The 17,478-nt window shown below is 40.3% G+C and overlaps 1 protein-coding gene and 2 non-coding genes across 5 annotated transcripts in view; all 3 read right to left on the bottom strand.

Annotated features, from left to right (window-relative positions):
* Positions 1-17,478, bottom strand: part of HSD17B12 (hydroxysteroid 17-beta dehydrogenase 12) — a 173,177-nt gene that overhangs the window by 16,876 nt on the left and 138,823 nt on the right. For all 3 annotated transcript variants that reach the window (XM_043909765.1, XM_043909776.1, XM_043909785.1), the window contains exons 7-8: positions 9,624-9,658; positions 1,433-1,514 (exon numbers count right to left, since the gene is read on the bottom strand). In XM_043909765.1, coding sequence (XP_043765700.1) covers positions 1,433-1,514; positions 9,624-9,658 — 117 coding nt within the window. The remainder of the gene's footprint in view (positions 1-1,432; positions 1,515-9,623; positions 9,659-17,478) is intronic.
* Positions 10,501-10,573, bottom strand: TRNAW-CCA. Its single transcript has one exon. It is a non-coding gene; the product is annotated as a tRNA-Trp (tRNA).
* LOC122703617 lies at positions 14,257-14,359 on the bottom strand. The gene has a single exon (XR_006343541.1). It is a non-coding gene; the product is annotated as a U6 spliceosomal RNA (small nuclear RNA).

The raw sequence follows: 17,478 nt of genomic DNA, 5'->3' as shown, positions 1-17,478 counted from the left end.
CTTAATTAAGTATTCTTTAACCAAATATAATATCTAAATCAAATTCTGATTGAACTGGAAAAGGCTCTTCTTATCTTTTCTGTTTTCAGAAAATTACTTTCCAAGAAAAAACCTCTTATTATATAACAAAGGATACATTCCTCTTCCCCACTTGCCATTCGAACAGAAACACAGTATGAATTCTGTTCAAGTCTGTTCTACGGGGATTTTGTTGTCAGTAAAGAGAAGAAAAGAGCAAGCATTCTCTTCGTCCTTTGGGATGGCAAGATCCAAGAAGTGTAGAGATGAGCGTGACAGCCCATCTTCTTCCAAGAGAACAACTCTAAATCTATTTGTAAAATATACCATTTTTTCAAATGTGGACTCAACCTCAGGCTTGAAATGTATCAGTGATGACTCTACTAGAGTCCCTGTTAATAATATCAATAGTCTTGTGTCTGTGGAGCAGAATAGGCTGGAAGAAGTTCACCCATCACTTCAAGAAACATGGCGTTCATTTTAAACATACCTACTGTATGTTTCAGAGATATAGAAAGCAGGTAGATTGCAGGGTTGAGGGGGCGCGGCAAGCTTTTTCAAAATACAGTACTTTTCAGTTTTTCCAGGGGCCAAAAGGCAAGGGGGAAGAGGGCAGGTATTTTGCTCTTTCTTTCCCCCTGCACAATGCAAGTTCTTACTGTGCATTTTAGTTTGCTCATTTTCCCCTAAAAGCAGCGTCTCAGTGGTCGCCTTTACTTCAGAGATGTATCCTATGCTTCAACAATGTATTTGAGAACAATGCCATCAACCTGCAGGCAGTATAAGATGCATTCTAAATCACTGTCCTGGTAGTAGTGTGAAGAGGTGAATGGTGATGTGATACAGAATTATGGAATCTCACAGAGAGCTCTGGAAATTCTTGTCTCACTCCAGAAGTGGCAGTAAATATCTATGAATTTTGGATAATGTTGCCGAACAGTCACAGTTTCCCCCTCTATCTTGTCTACTGTGTTTACCTATGTGCTGACTGGCTGCAGTCCTACTCCTCAGCTCTGCGGACTTGGCACTTACGCTGTGTGCTGAGTCATTCATGAACCAAGTGCCCAGTCTTAGACTCATTAACACCGTGTTCTGATCAGCTGAGCTAACTGGCCCAGACCAGCTCTCTATTGGAAGTACAAATACCAGTTTTCAAACCAGTGAACCGTGAGGGGGGAAAAAAATCATCTGTGGATCTGAGATCTTGGTGCCTCAGTTCGGTTGTAAAGTTGATACCAGTCAGTCTATCTCCAGCTCCGGCTCTTCTGAAACTAGGGTTGGCTATTTTCCTTTTCTTCTCAGTCCATTTGAAAATGGCTAAAGACAGAACTTCAAGAAAGTCCCTCGCTTGTTTCTCAGACTGAAAACTATTCTTTATTCTTCTTCTGACACCATTTACTAAAAAACTGTTCACCTTGGTTGCAGAGTAGATGGTCAACAGTGGAACTGGGTACATGCCAGTGGCAGAGGAGATGTTCAGAATTACCCCTTTGGATCTAAAAAAGAGAAGATGCAAGTAAACAGAGTGAAATCAAATATACAATTGTAAATTACAGATTGAGCTATCTAAAATTATTTGACATAGAATAACCTGGCTGTTTTTCGTACCCACCTCTGTCCTTGCCTTTCATCAGCATGTGCTATGCTTGGTCAGTGAATAAGGCATAACTCAATCAACTAAAAACAGCTCTTCTTTGCAATTAGCTCACTTCTCAGTCTTAGTAATCTGGGGCATGACCAGATTAGATCTTCAGTCTTCTTGAGTTAATTTCTATCCTCTGAGGTCTTCTCTGGCCACAGCACCAAGAATTATCACTCTCAAAAGCACTCTCATGCTCCTGGTACGCTTTTAATTTGGCACACTGCCACATACTATCATGCTGCGGCATTTAATCATTCTGTGATCATCAACATTTTTATCCCTCATAAAACCCATCCGCTTCTCGACATCATAGCTCTTCACTTATACTTTTCCTCAAAATACTCTTGCCTGTGGTGAGCATGTAACAGGTGCTTACATGAATGAATGGTTATGCCCCGCCTTCTTACCTTCCCAGGTGGTAGGCATTCAAGTGCTAAATGAAGAGTTGACTCTAAAGTCACGCTACTCCATAGTTCACCAAATCATATTCTTTTGCCAAAAGGCAAAGTTCAATTTCTACTATAACTTTTAGAAACTAATGAGATTTCAGAGTCAGAAAGTTACCAGGAATGACTCGTTCTACAAATAAGTAAAAATTAGTTTGAGAAAAGCAATGCTGTAAATATACCAAGCATAGCACATGCTGATAAAAGGCAAGGAGAGAGGTGGGTTAGAAAAACAGCCAGGTTATTCTATTTCAAATAATTATATATCTCGATCTGTAATCATGTTGTTAGCAACTGTATATAGCTTGGGTAAAGTGTGAAATTAGGGTTTGGGGAATTTTAGACAGAACTAACAACCAACTTTTGGTCCTCAAATCCATTCTTCTCAGGGGAGTTGGTCCCCTTATTCAGCAACTTCGACCTGACCCTACCTGTCTCCTGCCCTCTAGATCAGGTTCCTTTCCTTCATCTTTCATGCTCCCGACTCTCTGTGACCCCATGGACTGTTACCCGCCAGGCTCCTCTATCCATGGGATTCTCCAGGGAAGAATACTGGAGTGGGTTGCCATTTCCTTCACAGGGGATCTTCTCTACCCAGGGATCAAACCTGAGTCTCTTGCATCTCTGGAGTTGGCAGATGGATTCTTTACCACTGTGCTACCTGGGAAGCCTTTCTCTCAACTTGAAAGTGAAAGTTGCTCAGTCATGTCCAACCCTTCGCGACCCCATGGACTATACTGTCTGTGGAATTCTCCAGGCCAGATACTGGAGTGGGTGGTAGCCTTTCCTTTTTCCAGGGGATCTTCCCAGCTCAGGGGTCGAACCTAGGTCTCCCTCATTGGGGGTGGATTCTTTACCAGCTGAGCCACAAGGGAAGCCCCAGAATACTGGAGTGTATAGCCTATCCCTTCTCCAGGAGATTTTCCCTACCCAGGAATAGAACTGCAGTCTCCTGAATTGCAGGATTCTTTACCAACTGAGCTATCAGGGAAGCTCTTACTTTCTCATTATTCTTGGCCTGAATTTACTTCCCAAGGCCTTTTTTTTTTTTTTTTTGTATTTTTTAAAAGGACTATATAGGCCCTTCTTATGCAAAATAATAAAAGAAACAAGACCAAATGGCTTCTAAGTTATTTTAGACATAAATCTGAAAAGAAATAATCCCCAAAGGTCACTCAGTCCATCTGCCAGCCTCTAGGCAAGATGCCACTTCAACCATCAAATGGAAGTCTGGGCCCTCCACTTAATGAGTCACTAAAAATGAGTTGTTTTTTCGCTTCTGTTTTTTTTGAACTGAAGTCTTTATTAGTAATATACACTTTCCTAAGTGGTGACTCAATTAACAGGTTGGACTTAGAAATCAAATCTCAAGTTTTCTGAAGAAAGTTTGAAACATTTAGTCAACGTATTAATTATACCATTCTTGTAGTTTTTGCCTGTGTCTCTCACACAGACAGAAAAGGCTTCTCTTTTTAAATTTTAAGAGTAAGAATGTCTATCAGGACTTAGAACCCGATTATTCTAAGATAAAAACAGGTGAATTAGCAATTAGTTATCTAGCAATTTCATTTTATCTATATTTGTGAGAAATTCCTTTGATTAAAAGGGTTTAAAAACCACCTTTGTTACTGAGACTTTTAATACAATATTAATTTATGATGTTTAAAATATCTTTGTTTTTAGGGTGTTAAAAATGTTCTGAAATTAGATTGTGGTGACGATACACTCTGTAAATATACTAGAAACCACCAAATTGTACACTTTAAATGAGTGGATTTTAGGGCATGTGAAATATATCTCAATAAATCTCTATATAAAGAGAGTGAAATATATTTATAATTTATTAGAATGTGTTACCTTTAAGCTAAAAGCAGATCCCAATCAAGCAGAAGCCGTCTCCTGCAACACAATCTGCTTTCTGAGAATAAGCCCAAATCTCTGCACCCCATCCTGAGCCCCAAGCATCCATGTAAGTTTAGGCGGTGTTTTATCTTAACATTTTCTCATATAACCAGCAACTGCTATATCCTCACTCATCACAGCAAGTGAAGAAAAGCCATTCAAGTAGTTGTAGAAGATGATGTTTTTCACTGTAGCCGATCACTGCTGGTTTAATCAGTGGGATTCTGGGCTAGATAATACTCAATTTGACTAAAAGGGCGGCATGTGCCCTCGAACAAAAATCTTACATTCTGTTTCTCTCCTTTCTCACAAGTGAAATACAATTTAAAAGTCTTCTAAAAGTTAAAGTTTAAATGCTATTAAAAACATTTTTAGGGACTTCCCCGTGGTTCAGTGGCTAAGACTCTGAGCTTCATTTGCAGGGGGCCTGGGGTTCAATTCCTGGCCAGGGAACTAGATCCCACATGCTGCCATGAAGACTGAAGATCATGTGTGCTGCAACTAAGACCCAATGCAACCAAATAAATAAATATTAAAAAAAAAAAAACAACCATTTTTAAAAAGGAAATCTTGACCTCACCAAAATGGATTCCTAAAGTGCCACTCATCAAAGCAATGATTTCAATACAGGAAAGTTCACTGTAAGATAATAAAAACCTTGTTCCTTGGGATGACCCAGAGGGATGGGATGGGGAGGGAGGTGGGAGGGGGGTTCAGGATGGGGAACACATGTAAATCCATGGCTGATTCATGTTAATGTATGGCAAAAACCACTACAATATTGTAAAGTAATTAGCCTCCAACTAATAAAAATAAATGGAAAAAATAAATAAATAACAACAACAAAAAAAAAACCTTGTTCCTGCTTGCAAAATTAATACAGACCAATAGTCAAATATGGTTTGCCACAATTATGCAAGCATGTGCTTTGAGTTGTTTACTCCTTGAGGCAAGTGAGATTTTTGTTTCTCAAATATTCTACCCTAATTTAAAAATTTCCAGGGGGTAGAGTTAGTTTGACTTAAGTGAAAAGTTGGAATTGGAAGATACTTTATTCAAAACACAATATTTGCACTCCAAAAATGCGTTAAAAAGTATAAAGAGAGAATGCACTAGATCCAAGTAAACACGAAGCGGACAGCATTTATCACTGGAGCAAAATGACAGCAGAGAAAAAAAAAAAACACCCTTTCCACAAAAACACTGTGCTGCAGAGCAGCACACGTATTTGTCTGTCTTGCAAAAACCCTCCCACACACAAGTCCCTCTTTCTCTCCAAGGATAATGATATTCAACTTAGTTTTGTCTGGCTCACCAATAGCACCTTTGCAGAGCTGTCTTACTCTCTGTACTGTATACAGTATCTATTCTTTACGTAGAGATGGGGGTGAACATTTGGGACCAAGACACATAAAGGACCAGCCTCTAAAATCAACTACTCTATCTAGTGCTAATCCCCCATCTAAGCAGAATTAGTGATGTCAAACTAGTATCCATGGCACAGCCAGACTCACGACAACTCTGTTATATCAAGCAGAAGGACAAAATGGGCTGCACTTAATTGCACGCAGAAACAAACATAAAACCAAACCCTGGCTAATCTCTCATTTTCCGGGGACTTGGGGAACAATTCTAAGACTGGAAGGTACATTAAGAATATTCACTGAAGTTCCATAATGAAGACTCCCGATACTCATATTTCTGAACATTTCCAGTTTGTTATGACAAGTACCCAAATAAACAAGTCCAGTAATATTTTCTGTGATACAACCTTCTTAATTCATCATGCTGCTTACTTGCTAACAGCCACACGAGGGTGCCTCAGTGGCGTAAGTTACTGAGGATCTACCAGAATTAAAATAATGCAAAGACAAAGGAGGAAACACCACTGCTGATAAGGAAGCACTTTTTCATCTAAAAATATTCTCTTCAATGACTAGCCCTCCCACAAGCCAGACATTAAACACACACCACCCTATGAAATTCAGTTCCTTGCATTTGTAGCCTCCTTTCATTATGCTTTCTAGAATTTCCTAAGTTCGGTGAAATTCCCAATTAGAAAACTCTCCTTAATGATCACTTGGATAAAAGAATTACCAAGCCTCTTTTCTTCCACACATGCCCCACTATTCTATCAGACAGCTGTAGAATCCTTGTGCCCAGCTCTTAAACAGGACTGGCATGGAGGAAGTGCCAGGTCCCCCAGGAAATAAGTCTCTGATTTCCACCTTCCTTGGGACTCCCATCATTGGTCCACGCTGCAGGTGGGGAGGGAGAGAGACGGAGGCCTAAATATTGCTCTGCAGCACTAGAACACAAGTTTGGTCTTAATGTGGACAGCTTACAGGATACAGAGAGTGACGGCAGAAAGAGGAGGGTTGTGCAAAAAAGACTACCTCCCAGTTCTTCATATTTTCACTTCTTATCAGGGAGCACTTAAGTCTGCTCTTGGAGGGTCATTAGTTTTTGTGTGTTTTTTTTTTTTTGAAGCTGAAACATAACACTGAATATTGGTACAGACAGTTCTCTAAGAGGTTCTCAAAAAGACTGAGAAACATATCAAAACAGAGTTCCATGTCAGAAAAGAATCCTGGATCACGGGGGTCAGGTATATAATTAGAACCAGCGATCCAAATACATTATACAAATATTGCTTTGTTGAAGAAAGTTTGCAAACATTTCCTACATGAAAGAGAACTGCCTGCCCTAAAACACCATAACATGTCATAATTCCACCTTAAGTAATACAGTATGAAAGGGGCTATTTTTAGCTTTTCCATGGTTGTTATGGCAACCACCTCCTGGCTCCAGCTGTACACAATGTTTATAATTTCAGGGACGTGGAAAGAGCAAGTTTCCTCCGTAACATAATTACGTACTTTCTACTTCTATGGTAATAATAATACCTTAGTTTGATTATAGAGACTTGTTGACTTATTTAGTGATAATCAGTTGGCCCTAGGCTATAGTTCTAGAGAGTGTGGAAAGCCACATGCATCAGAAGTAGAATCAGTGAAAGGAAAAAACAAAACAAACCCACCACAACAAAGAGCTCTGCTTTTCCTCAATGGAGATACGAAACCTATGGCAACCAACCATAGGAAATAGATCATTTGGGGATGGCTCCCAGGGCAGGCTATGATCAAATCACTTACGATGTGTAAGTAAGAATGCTTTGAGATGATCTGTGAACTTGGAGTCTTTCTTCCCTCCTGGGCACACAGCTGACAATGCTTCTGGTCTCCCCTGCAGTTAGCTGTAGCCTGTGGCTGAGTTCTAGACCATGGAACGAGTGCAGAAGTCAGGGACACCACCTGCAGGCCTGACCCATGAAACGCTCTGTAAAATCATCCTTCCTCTCTCTTCCCTCATTTGCTGGCTGTGTGCAGATACTTCTGCAGAGAATTGCAAGGCCTCAGTTGTGTCCAACTCTATGCAACCCCATGGACTGCAGCCTGCCAGGCTCCTCTGTCCATGGGATTCTCTGGGCAAGAATACTGGAGTGGACTGCCATGCTCTCCTCCAGGGATCTTCCCAAGCCAGGGATCAAACCTTGGTCTCCTGCATTGCAGGCAGATTCTTTACTGTCTGAGCCACCAGGGAAACCCAAGGGAAGAGTAGGCCCCTCCCCAACTCCAGATGGAAGGAGCCCTGAGATCCCTGGATTGACTGTGTAGAGCAGAGTCCTGACCACTGATCCACACCGGACTGTGATGTGAGGGGAGGATCAACCTTAAGAATTTTAAGTCACTGAGATTCTGGGGTGGTCTGTTATAGCAGTTAGCCTGCCTTGACTAATACAACAAGTAACGCCTTTAATTCAGACAGACAGACCTGTTCCTTCTCCTATCCCAAAAGTACCAATTCATAAAACCCCCTTACATTTCTGACTAGTTCTTCAGCCCATGATAGCTTTCCACCAGATCATTTCACAACCTCGGTGTAAAATCAATTTGATTTCTTAAAGACAAGGATCCAATTCATCTTCCATATGATAAACTTTATACTCAGTGAAATGGATGGATCCTTTCCTTTGCATTCTTTATCTAAGGCTTCAGCTACAACTGTGATGGTGGCTCCTAGGTCTACAGAGATGTGTCAGCACTTTGTATCATGTATTAATTCACTATGTAGCCTCATGGCACTCAAGTTCTTTGGATCTCACTTTTTATGTCAAATGAGGGGGGATTGGTTTCAATTCAAGTACTGAAATTCCATGATTCTTCAAGTCTGATTCGTCATAACCAGTATCTCTTTGGATATGGTTTTTAACAACACACTTAAAAATTCCTCTGTGGAATGTAAGTATTTCTTTTTTAGTGGGTAGAATACCACCCTGAATTTATACTGTGTCACTTGTAGATATCCAAACTAGAATTAAGCTGATGACCCAAATTTCATCCGTCTGGAGTTCTACACTGTCTGCCCGAATTCTCTATAATCATTCAGATTCTGGTCTGGTTTGACCACCATCACTTTCATATCTGACCATCAGGGGCATGCTCAACCATCAGTAGTAGTTTAAATGTTTTAAAGGGAAACTTTACTAAAATAAAGCAATTAAGACACACAAAAAATCACACATAAAATGCAATTACAAACAAAGAGCCTTACTAAAAAGTAGCTACCAAATCTGAACTTCAGTTTCCTCATCTGTACAATGGTGGGAAGCTATCAAAGTTATATAAGCAAACACTTATCGGGTTCTTAGTCCGACACCTGGCAAAGAATATGTAATTGATAAACATAAGCTGTAAATCCTTGCCTGAAGCTGGTCACAGAGACTCCTTCATGGAAGTAGGGTCCCTAGCTCTTCGCAAAGCTGTGATTCCTGTGGATCTCTCCCAAACTCAAAGCCATTTTGCACAGCAAGGATGACTGTGAGACCCTAAATTTAGCAAATGACCAAGCAAGCCCATCCGTCTGCAACAGGTTTTCTTTGAAAGCTTAGCCATCACTCAGACTTCTCCAAGGGAGGAACAGAATTTCATTCCCATCTTATACTTCCTGCTATTCCTAACATAAGGACTTAGCAACACATTTCTCAAGAGAAAGGAAGACATCTAGCAAATCCCAGTGGAACCCAATACAAATACAGCTGAAGCTAGAGGACATAGCCTTTTTCCTCCAAGGGTGGGGGTGGGGGAGGCTGACCCCTTAAGATCACTTTATAACATGCCTAAGTTCCTCATACATCATTTCTCCCATAACAGAAAAACCAGAGGATGTGGAGTCTCACTTCATGAAACTCCACTGAGCTGGGCTGTGACAGCATACCACTTTAAGCAGGCATTCCTGGGAATATCCCAGGAACTCTATCCACCCCCTCAGAAGAGCAGGCAATTGAGTTAGTGATGGTGACTCAGGCAGGCTTTTTAATCCTGATGGAAAGGAACCACCAACACCCTGGTGAGGGAAATAAAAAGGGAATCGAGGGGAAAAGGCCTGCACCACCGGATGACTCATGCCCCACCGCATGACTCGCTTGGCACATTACTCTGTCACCAAGACATGGAGGAGAGGTTCATTAGTAACTTTAATGAAATTTTCAAAGAAAGGATTCTCCCTATAAATAATCATGAGCTTGAGTGTTTGTGTGTGAGCTTATGACTCACCTTTCTACCATGCGAGGCAGGACCAGCCGTGTCATCTGTGAAAGAGAAAAACAAAACATCCATGGTGACTGAGGACGCAGGCCACCGAGAGAGGAGAGAACTTGCCCACACACACCAGGGGGAATCACTGAGCTGCTCCCCACTTCTACAGACAGCAGCTTATTCTATAGATTTATATATCGGGTTGGCCAGAAACTTCAGTTGGGTTTTGCCATACCTTCTTATGGAAAAACCTGAATGAACTTTTTTTTTTTTTGATAGATAAGAGATGGACTTATTTACAGAGAAACACACTCCACAGACAGAGTATGGGCCACGCAGAAGGCAAGCGCGACCTTGGGGGAAACACTCCACAGAAGCATGGGCCGTCGCAGAAGGCGAGAGCGGCCCTGACTGAACGTTTGCAAGAGTGCATAAAGAGGAACCAGGGGAAATTACTGCAGATAACACGGGAAACACACTTTCAGTGAACCTGGCTAAAATTAGTCTTGCCCGAAATGTAATACTGGCATGGAGATCTTCAAATAAGTAAGGATTTATGGTGAAATCCATGTCTCCCAAAATACATTCTCAGTAAATGACATATGTTACAAGAAATATCCTGCCTACCAAACTTACTTAAGCTTTCTAATCCTAACAGATCAAATAATTTTTTTCCTATCAAAAAACCTTGAGGAGAATGCCATAAAGTGACATGTAGGCAAATATTAAGTCTATCTTCACACGTATTTCTCCTTTTGCTCAAGCTAATTGTGAGTAAAATGCATCCTTAAAGAAAGTTGATGTTATCTGTCATCTTAAGTAACCAATAATGAAAAAAGGGGCACCCGCAATTTTATTCTTTATTGGCCGAGACAAGCAATATGCAGGATCTTAGTTCCCCGACCAGGGCTTGAACCTTGGCCCTCTGCTTTGGAAGCACAACGTCCTAACCATTGGACTACCAAGGAATTCCATGGACATTCTCATTTTTAAAGGACTTCATGACTGTTGCCGACATATATATACTATGTTGAGAGAAACTATTAATACTTCTAAACTCTGTTTTAAGATATTAACTCAGAAAAGTTAAGACATCCACTGGTTTAGTCAAGGCCACATCACAGTTAAGCACAGTTAAGTTGGAGCATGAACTTTGGACTCCTGCATACCATCAGTCCGTGAAGAAACAAATGCTGTTTTGTTCCAGAAAAGTTTGCATGCATGCCAGGCACAGGAATCTCAAGCTATCTTGAATAACATTATGTCTTAATCAAAATAGCAGTCTGACAAAGAGAGCATTTTTTTCCCTAGAAACACTTCAAAGAAAAGATAATGCATCCAGACTTCACCAACATAGAACCTGCTCTGCAGAACTCTCAACTCGGAGGTCAACTTTCGAGCTGCTGCATACACTTTTCCAGGAAGGACATGAATTTGAACTGACACCGTGTTATAATAGGAGAACACACTGCCAACTTCTAAACAGACAAAGTGGTGTCTTCAAAGCCTAGGGGGATTGTTTCAACAGAAGTATCTGATGTCGCCAAGTCTTGCAGGTAAAAAAAAGGAGACACTGTAAGAAAAGAGTTTGGCCTGAAGCATCTCTAATCTTCCTCCTTCTATAATGCCATAACCTCATATAGTTCAGTTCAGTCGCTCAGTCGTGTCCAACTCTTTGCGACCCCATGGACTGCAGCATGCCAGGCTTCCCTGTCCATCACCAACTCCCAGAGCTTGCTCGCACTCAAGTTCGTCGAGTCAGTGATGCCATCCAACCATTTCATCCTCTGTCGTACCCTTCTCCTCCTGCCTTCAATCTTTCCCAGCATCAGGGTCTTCTCCAAGGAGTCAGTTCTTTGCATCAGGTGGCCAAAGTATTGGAGTTTCAGCTTCAGCATCAGTCCTTCCAATGAACATTCAGGACTGATTTCCTTTAGGATGGACTGGCTGGATCTCTGTGTGGTCCAAGGGACTGAAATCTCATACACGGTGATATATATAACGAACCGAGCACAGACAGCCAGCACAGAGCAGGCCCTGAAAGGAAACCGTGTCCCTTGTTGCCAGCATGTACTCTTCTTTCAGGACACAGCACCACTAAGTACCCAGGCCCCACTTCAGCTTGCTGTGCTTGACAGTTGAGAGCAAAAGACGGTAACACATTTTGAGGTCATCCAGTTCAACTCACCACACAGAAGTTTCTGGACAGTTCCAGCAATATTGTCAAGTACCTCAACTGGGAGCTTTTTAGGGTAAAAGAACAGTTCTAAAATTAGAGTGTCATGATGACGGTAGGACTGTATTCAGCAAGAACCATTCAACTGTACATGTAAAATGAATGAATTGTAAAGTGCATAAATTATCCCTTAATAAAGCTGTTTTTTAAAGCAAATCTCAATAATCATACGGATGAGTTAAAGAACTGTAGTCACAAAATACATTTGATGTTATTTTATCAAATACAAGAAAGAAAAGAGCTCTCAAAATGCTCTATGCATGGCCTGGAGCAACACGAAGTAATAAAACAGGCATTCTTCCACTCAGTAGAGGGCATGTTAGTTTCTTGGATTGGGGCTGGGTGATGGGAGCTCACGATGGAGTAGGAAAACAGGTATTTATATAAATAATCCTTACCAGACAGTGTTATGAGTGAGACAGTAGGGTTAAGGGTGGAGGGCACCAACACTTAGGAGACGGACTAGTGGTGTCTGGGGAAACAGGCAGAGCTTCCCAGATTACGGTTCAGTAACATTCTGAAAGAATAAATGAGTTCCCTAGGCAGAAAAAAAATTCTAATCAAGGGAACAGAATGCGAAACTTACAATGTATACTATAGAATTAATGCATTAAAAGAACTTGTTGTTGAATGGGTGTAGAAAGACGTAAAAATAATGTGCATGCCATTATATATGACTCGCAATCTGCGTATCATACTACATCACAGACAGCTTTCCATGCTAGTACAGACAGACATCAGGCATGGTAACAGATGCGGGGGACTTTTCTTTGAGGGATAGATTATATGCATTTTTAGCAGTATCTGAACATATATTTTATTTAATACATTTCATCAGGGGACCACAATGCTTAGGCTCAGTATTATAAGGAGCTCCCCAGCGTTCTGTAAGGAGAAATTGTTAAAAAGCTCCCCCAATGTCCTGAGATCGCCAGAAACAAGATGAGGAAGAAGAAGACTGATAATAAAAAATGTTCTCATCCAGGGGTCGGGGTGTGTGTATGCACACGTGCATTTGGGGTGAGGAATGAAACTTGTAACGTGTGAAGTAGTAAAGTGGAGTTGACAGGGGGAGCCACTGACTGCCTAGTTTTTCTGCACAAAAGGAGACGAGGAGGGATGGGATTTGTAGGCAGTGATCAATCTGGAGGACTACCAGGAAAGTCTACAAGATCCACTGATGGAGTCCTTTATTCTGACCAGGGATTTCAGTATCACTTGAATATTTAATAACCAGTTGTGCAGAGTTTTAAAGTTCAATTCAGGTTTTTTTCCCCAAGACATAAATGTACACATTTAAATACAGTCCAATAAGAAACAGCACTTTAAGCTGGGCTATTAAGGAAATATAAATGCACACTTTGGGAGTTATTTTTTCCTTATACTGTGTGTATGTCATCTATGAAATGTCTCCTTTCTGAATGATAAAAATTACCCAGGAAGTGATCAGAGACAAAATAAAACCTGGGAAGGTATTATCTTATTTACAAAATTATATCAACAGCATGCTAAACATTAAGTCAGTCCTGATGGTTGTTAATGTGTGGATAGCTTCAAAATATATTCACTTTTTCTCCCAGTTTCATTTGAGACATAATCTATATAACTTTTTTTACTAGTTTAAGGTACACATCATGAAAGTGAAGGAGGAAAGGTAAAAAAGTGGCTTAAAACTAAACATTCAAAAAAAATGAAGATCAGGGCATCCGGTCCCATGACTTCTTGGCAAATAGATGGGAAAACAGTGGAAACAGTGACATGCTTTATTTTGGGGGGCTCCAAAATCACTGCAGATGGTGACTGCATTAAAAGATGCTTGCTCCTTGGAAGAAAAGCTATGACAAACCCAGATAGCATATTAAAAAACAGAGACACTACTTTGCCAACAAAAGTCCGTCTAGTCAAAGCTATGGTTTTTCCAGTAGTCAGGTATAGATGTGAGAGTTGGACCATAAAGAAAGCTGAGTGCCAAAGAATTGATGCTTTTGAACTGTGGTGTTGGAGAAGACTCCTGTGAGTCCCTTGGACAGCATAGAGATCAAACCAGTCAATCCTAAAGGAAATCAGTCCTGAATATTCACTGGAAGGACTGATGCTAAAGCTGAAACTCCAGTATTTTGGCCACCTGATGCGAAGAACTGACTCCTTGAAAAAGACCCTGATGCTGGGAAAGATTGAAGGCAGGAGGAGAAGGGGATGACAGAGGATGTGCTGGTTGGATGGCATCATCGACTCAATGGACATGAGTTTGAGCAAGCTCCAAGAGTGATGGACAAGGAGGCCAAGCGTGCTGCAGTCCATGGGGTCGCAAAGAGTCGGACACAACTGAGCGACTGAACTGAACTGAAGGTACACATCATAAGGACATATGTATATATTATAAGATGATTACCACAATAAAGTTTAGTTAACATCAAAAATACAGAATGCTTTACTATCTGTGTGTCATCCTTGCAGAGAGGCCATGCTAATCTTCTCTGTATCATTCCAATTCAAGTATCTCTGCTGCTGAAATGAGTGCTGAAACAAGTCTTTCTGTTCTTGTTATTCAGTCACTAAGCTGGGTCCGATCCTGTGGACTGTAGCCCATCACGCTCCTCTGTCCCTGGGATTTCCCAGGCAAGAATACTGGAATGGGAAGCTACTTCCTTCTCCATAGTTTTATACAAGTGAATTAAAACTCAAGAAGTTTTAATAACACAAAGGAAGACGCAGTGTTTTCAATGCCTGGCTATTAAAGGGCCAGAAATACTTGTTGCAATCCTCATTTGAACAAATGATTCACCATCAAAGATGGAAATTCATGCATGAAAAGATTAAATTCTTTTGAATTGGTCATTGGCTTCTCCTCTTAAATTCTGTTTCTAAATGATGTCTCCTTGTCATAAAATAGAGTATCTTCTTGGATCTGTCAGATATAACAACACTGAAAAGCCTAGGAAGAGTTAACCTGAAATCCGCAGGCTTTTATAAGGCTGATTAACGCCTTCGTCTGCACTTAAATTATCTTTCTTTCTACTCAGAATACACGTCATAATAAATTCAATTTCAAGCATTCTTTGTTGGGGTATGTGCATACAAATAATTCTTAATATTCTGTAAGTAGAGAGGCTTCACTACGTTAACATCAAATTAAATTCTCTTTAACGTCAAGTCTTACATAGGATATTTAAATTAAGCTATTAGTAGTCTCATTTTACTTTATATGCATCAATTGGTATCTTGATGGCTGGTTATTTATACCATATACCAAGTGTTTCTGTGAAATCTCACTATCTGAACTCCATCTCAGCTTACAAGCTGTTTCTGGAGTTAACTCAATATGCTAATTTTAGGCCATCTGCAGGTGATAATTGCTGTACCAGGAAAAATTTTGTTCCTCTTAAGATACTGCTAAAATAAGGTTACCGTAACTTGTAAGTTCAGTGGTTAAAAATATCAAAAATAGTAGTAAACATGACTTCTATACTTGTTTTCTTCTACATTAAGGTTATTTCCAAAAGTATACAGCAGACGATATAAATTTAATTCTTTCCTCAAAAGTAAATAAAAGTCCTATAATAGCACCTCTACAACAATGGCAGCTTCAAATTCTTGCAGGAAAAAAAACAAATGTTTCCTATTTATACAGACATATTTTTTAGGGACAGTTTCATCAATCCTTACCACAAAAATGTCCTAGAAGCCTAAATCAAAGGGAGAAAGGTCGATACATGCTATTTCACACCAAGATACTATATCACTTTGTATGCAAGCCTGGCATAGTCTTCACCAATGATAGCTCAATTGAGAATTCCTCCTGGAGACACCACATATTCTATTTCAAGAGTTATATATTTACTACCACAGCTATGTATGTTCTGACTGGGAAATAAGTAAGAGGCTGAAGTAGCTCACACAAAAATAAAAATCAGTATTATTAGATCATTCAGTTGAGATCACCTGACTCAAAAAGGCACTGACTGACCTAGAAAATCCTTTTAAATGTTATATTAAAATGTATCCATCTTAGTATTCTGAAATATTTCTTCTATTTTTGGCAACTGCTTGCATTGCTTTTGCAATCAGAAGAGCCCCCACAACTAATGTTATTTCTAAAAGAAATTAACATGAATAAATTTTTTTCTTTTTCACTTCTCTGGCATCAGTAATCAAGAATTTGTAGAAAAAAAATCTTACTTTATACTCAAAAGCCAATCCAAGTTTCCCACTTTTTTAGTTTGGTATGAAAACCGATGCCTACACAAATGAATCATGCATATTATTTTACAAGCAAATTATTTTCGTATCATGTAATCTTGTGTTTCGTCATTTTTTTGGAGAGAAAAGTATAAAAGTATAAAGAAAACATTATTGCATAATGATCAAAGAGATAACTAAAAAACCAGATGAAAAGGTTAAAATTCAAGATACTTTAGTTAAAATAAGAAAACAATATTGACACCTGTATCACCATTATATATAAATAGGAGGCAAAGTGTAACATCTTGCTCTGGAATCTGGGCAAAGCCCCAGGAATCCAGGCTTCTTGTACAAATAGTTCAGTTCACTTCAGTTCAGTTCAGTTCAGTCGCTCAGTCGTGTCCGACTCTTTGCGACCCCATGAATTGCAGCACGCCAGGTCTCCCTGTCCGTCACCAACTCCCGGAGTTTACTTAAACTCATGCCCATTGAGTCTGTGATGCCATCCAGTCATCTCATCCTCTGTCGTCCCCTTCTCCTCCTGCCCCCAATCCCTCCCAGCATCAGGGTCTTTTCCAACAAGTCAACTATTCACATGAGGTGGCCAAAGTACTGGAGTTTCAGCTTCAGCATCAGTCCTTCCAATGAACACCCAGGACTGATCTGCTTTAGGATGGACTGGTTGGATCTCCCTGCAGTCCAAGGGACTCTCAAGAGTTTTCTCCAACACCACAGTTCAAAAGCATCAATTTTTTGGCGCTCAGATTTCTTCACAGTCCAACTCTCACATCCATACATGACCACTGGAAAAACCATAGCCTTGACCAGATGGACCTTTGTTGGCAAAGTAATGTCTCTGCATTTTTTTTTTTTAATGTCTCTGCTTTTTAATATGCTATCTAGGTTGGTCATAACTTTCCTTCCAAGGAGTAAGCGTCTTTTAATTTCATGGCTGCAGTCATCATCTGCAGTGATTTTGGAGCCCAAAAAAATAGTCTGACACTGTTTCCACTGTCTCCTCATCTATTTCCCATGAGGTGATGGGACCAGATGCCATAATCTTAGTTTTCTGAATGTTAAGCTTTAAGCCAACTTTTTCACTCTCCTCTTTCACGTTCATCAAGAGGCTTTTTAGTTCCTCTTCACTCTCTGCCATAAGGGTGGTGTCATCTTTATATCTGAGGTTATTGATATTTCTCCCGGCAATCTTGATTCCAGCTTGTGCTTCCTCCAGTCCAGCGTTTCTCATGATGTACTCTGCATATAAGTTAAATAAGCAGGGTGACAATATACAGCCTTGACGTACTCCTTTTCCTATTTGGAACCAGTCTGCTGTTCCACGTCCAGTTCTAACGGTTGCTTCCTGACCTGCATACAGGTTTCTCAAGAGGCAGGTCAGGTGGTCTGGTATTCCCATCTCTTTCAGAATTTTCCACAGTTTATTGTGATCCACAC

The sequence above is a fragment of the Cervus elaphus genome, chromosome 1 (assembly GCF_910594005.1).
Source record: "Cervus elaphus chromosome 1, mCerEla1.1, whole genome shotgun sequence".
NCBI lineage: Eukaryota > Metazoa > Chordata > Mammalia > Artiodactyla > Cervidae > Cervus > Cervus elaphus.
This window is presented reverse-complemented; position numbering and strand designations above follow the sequence as displayed.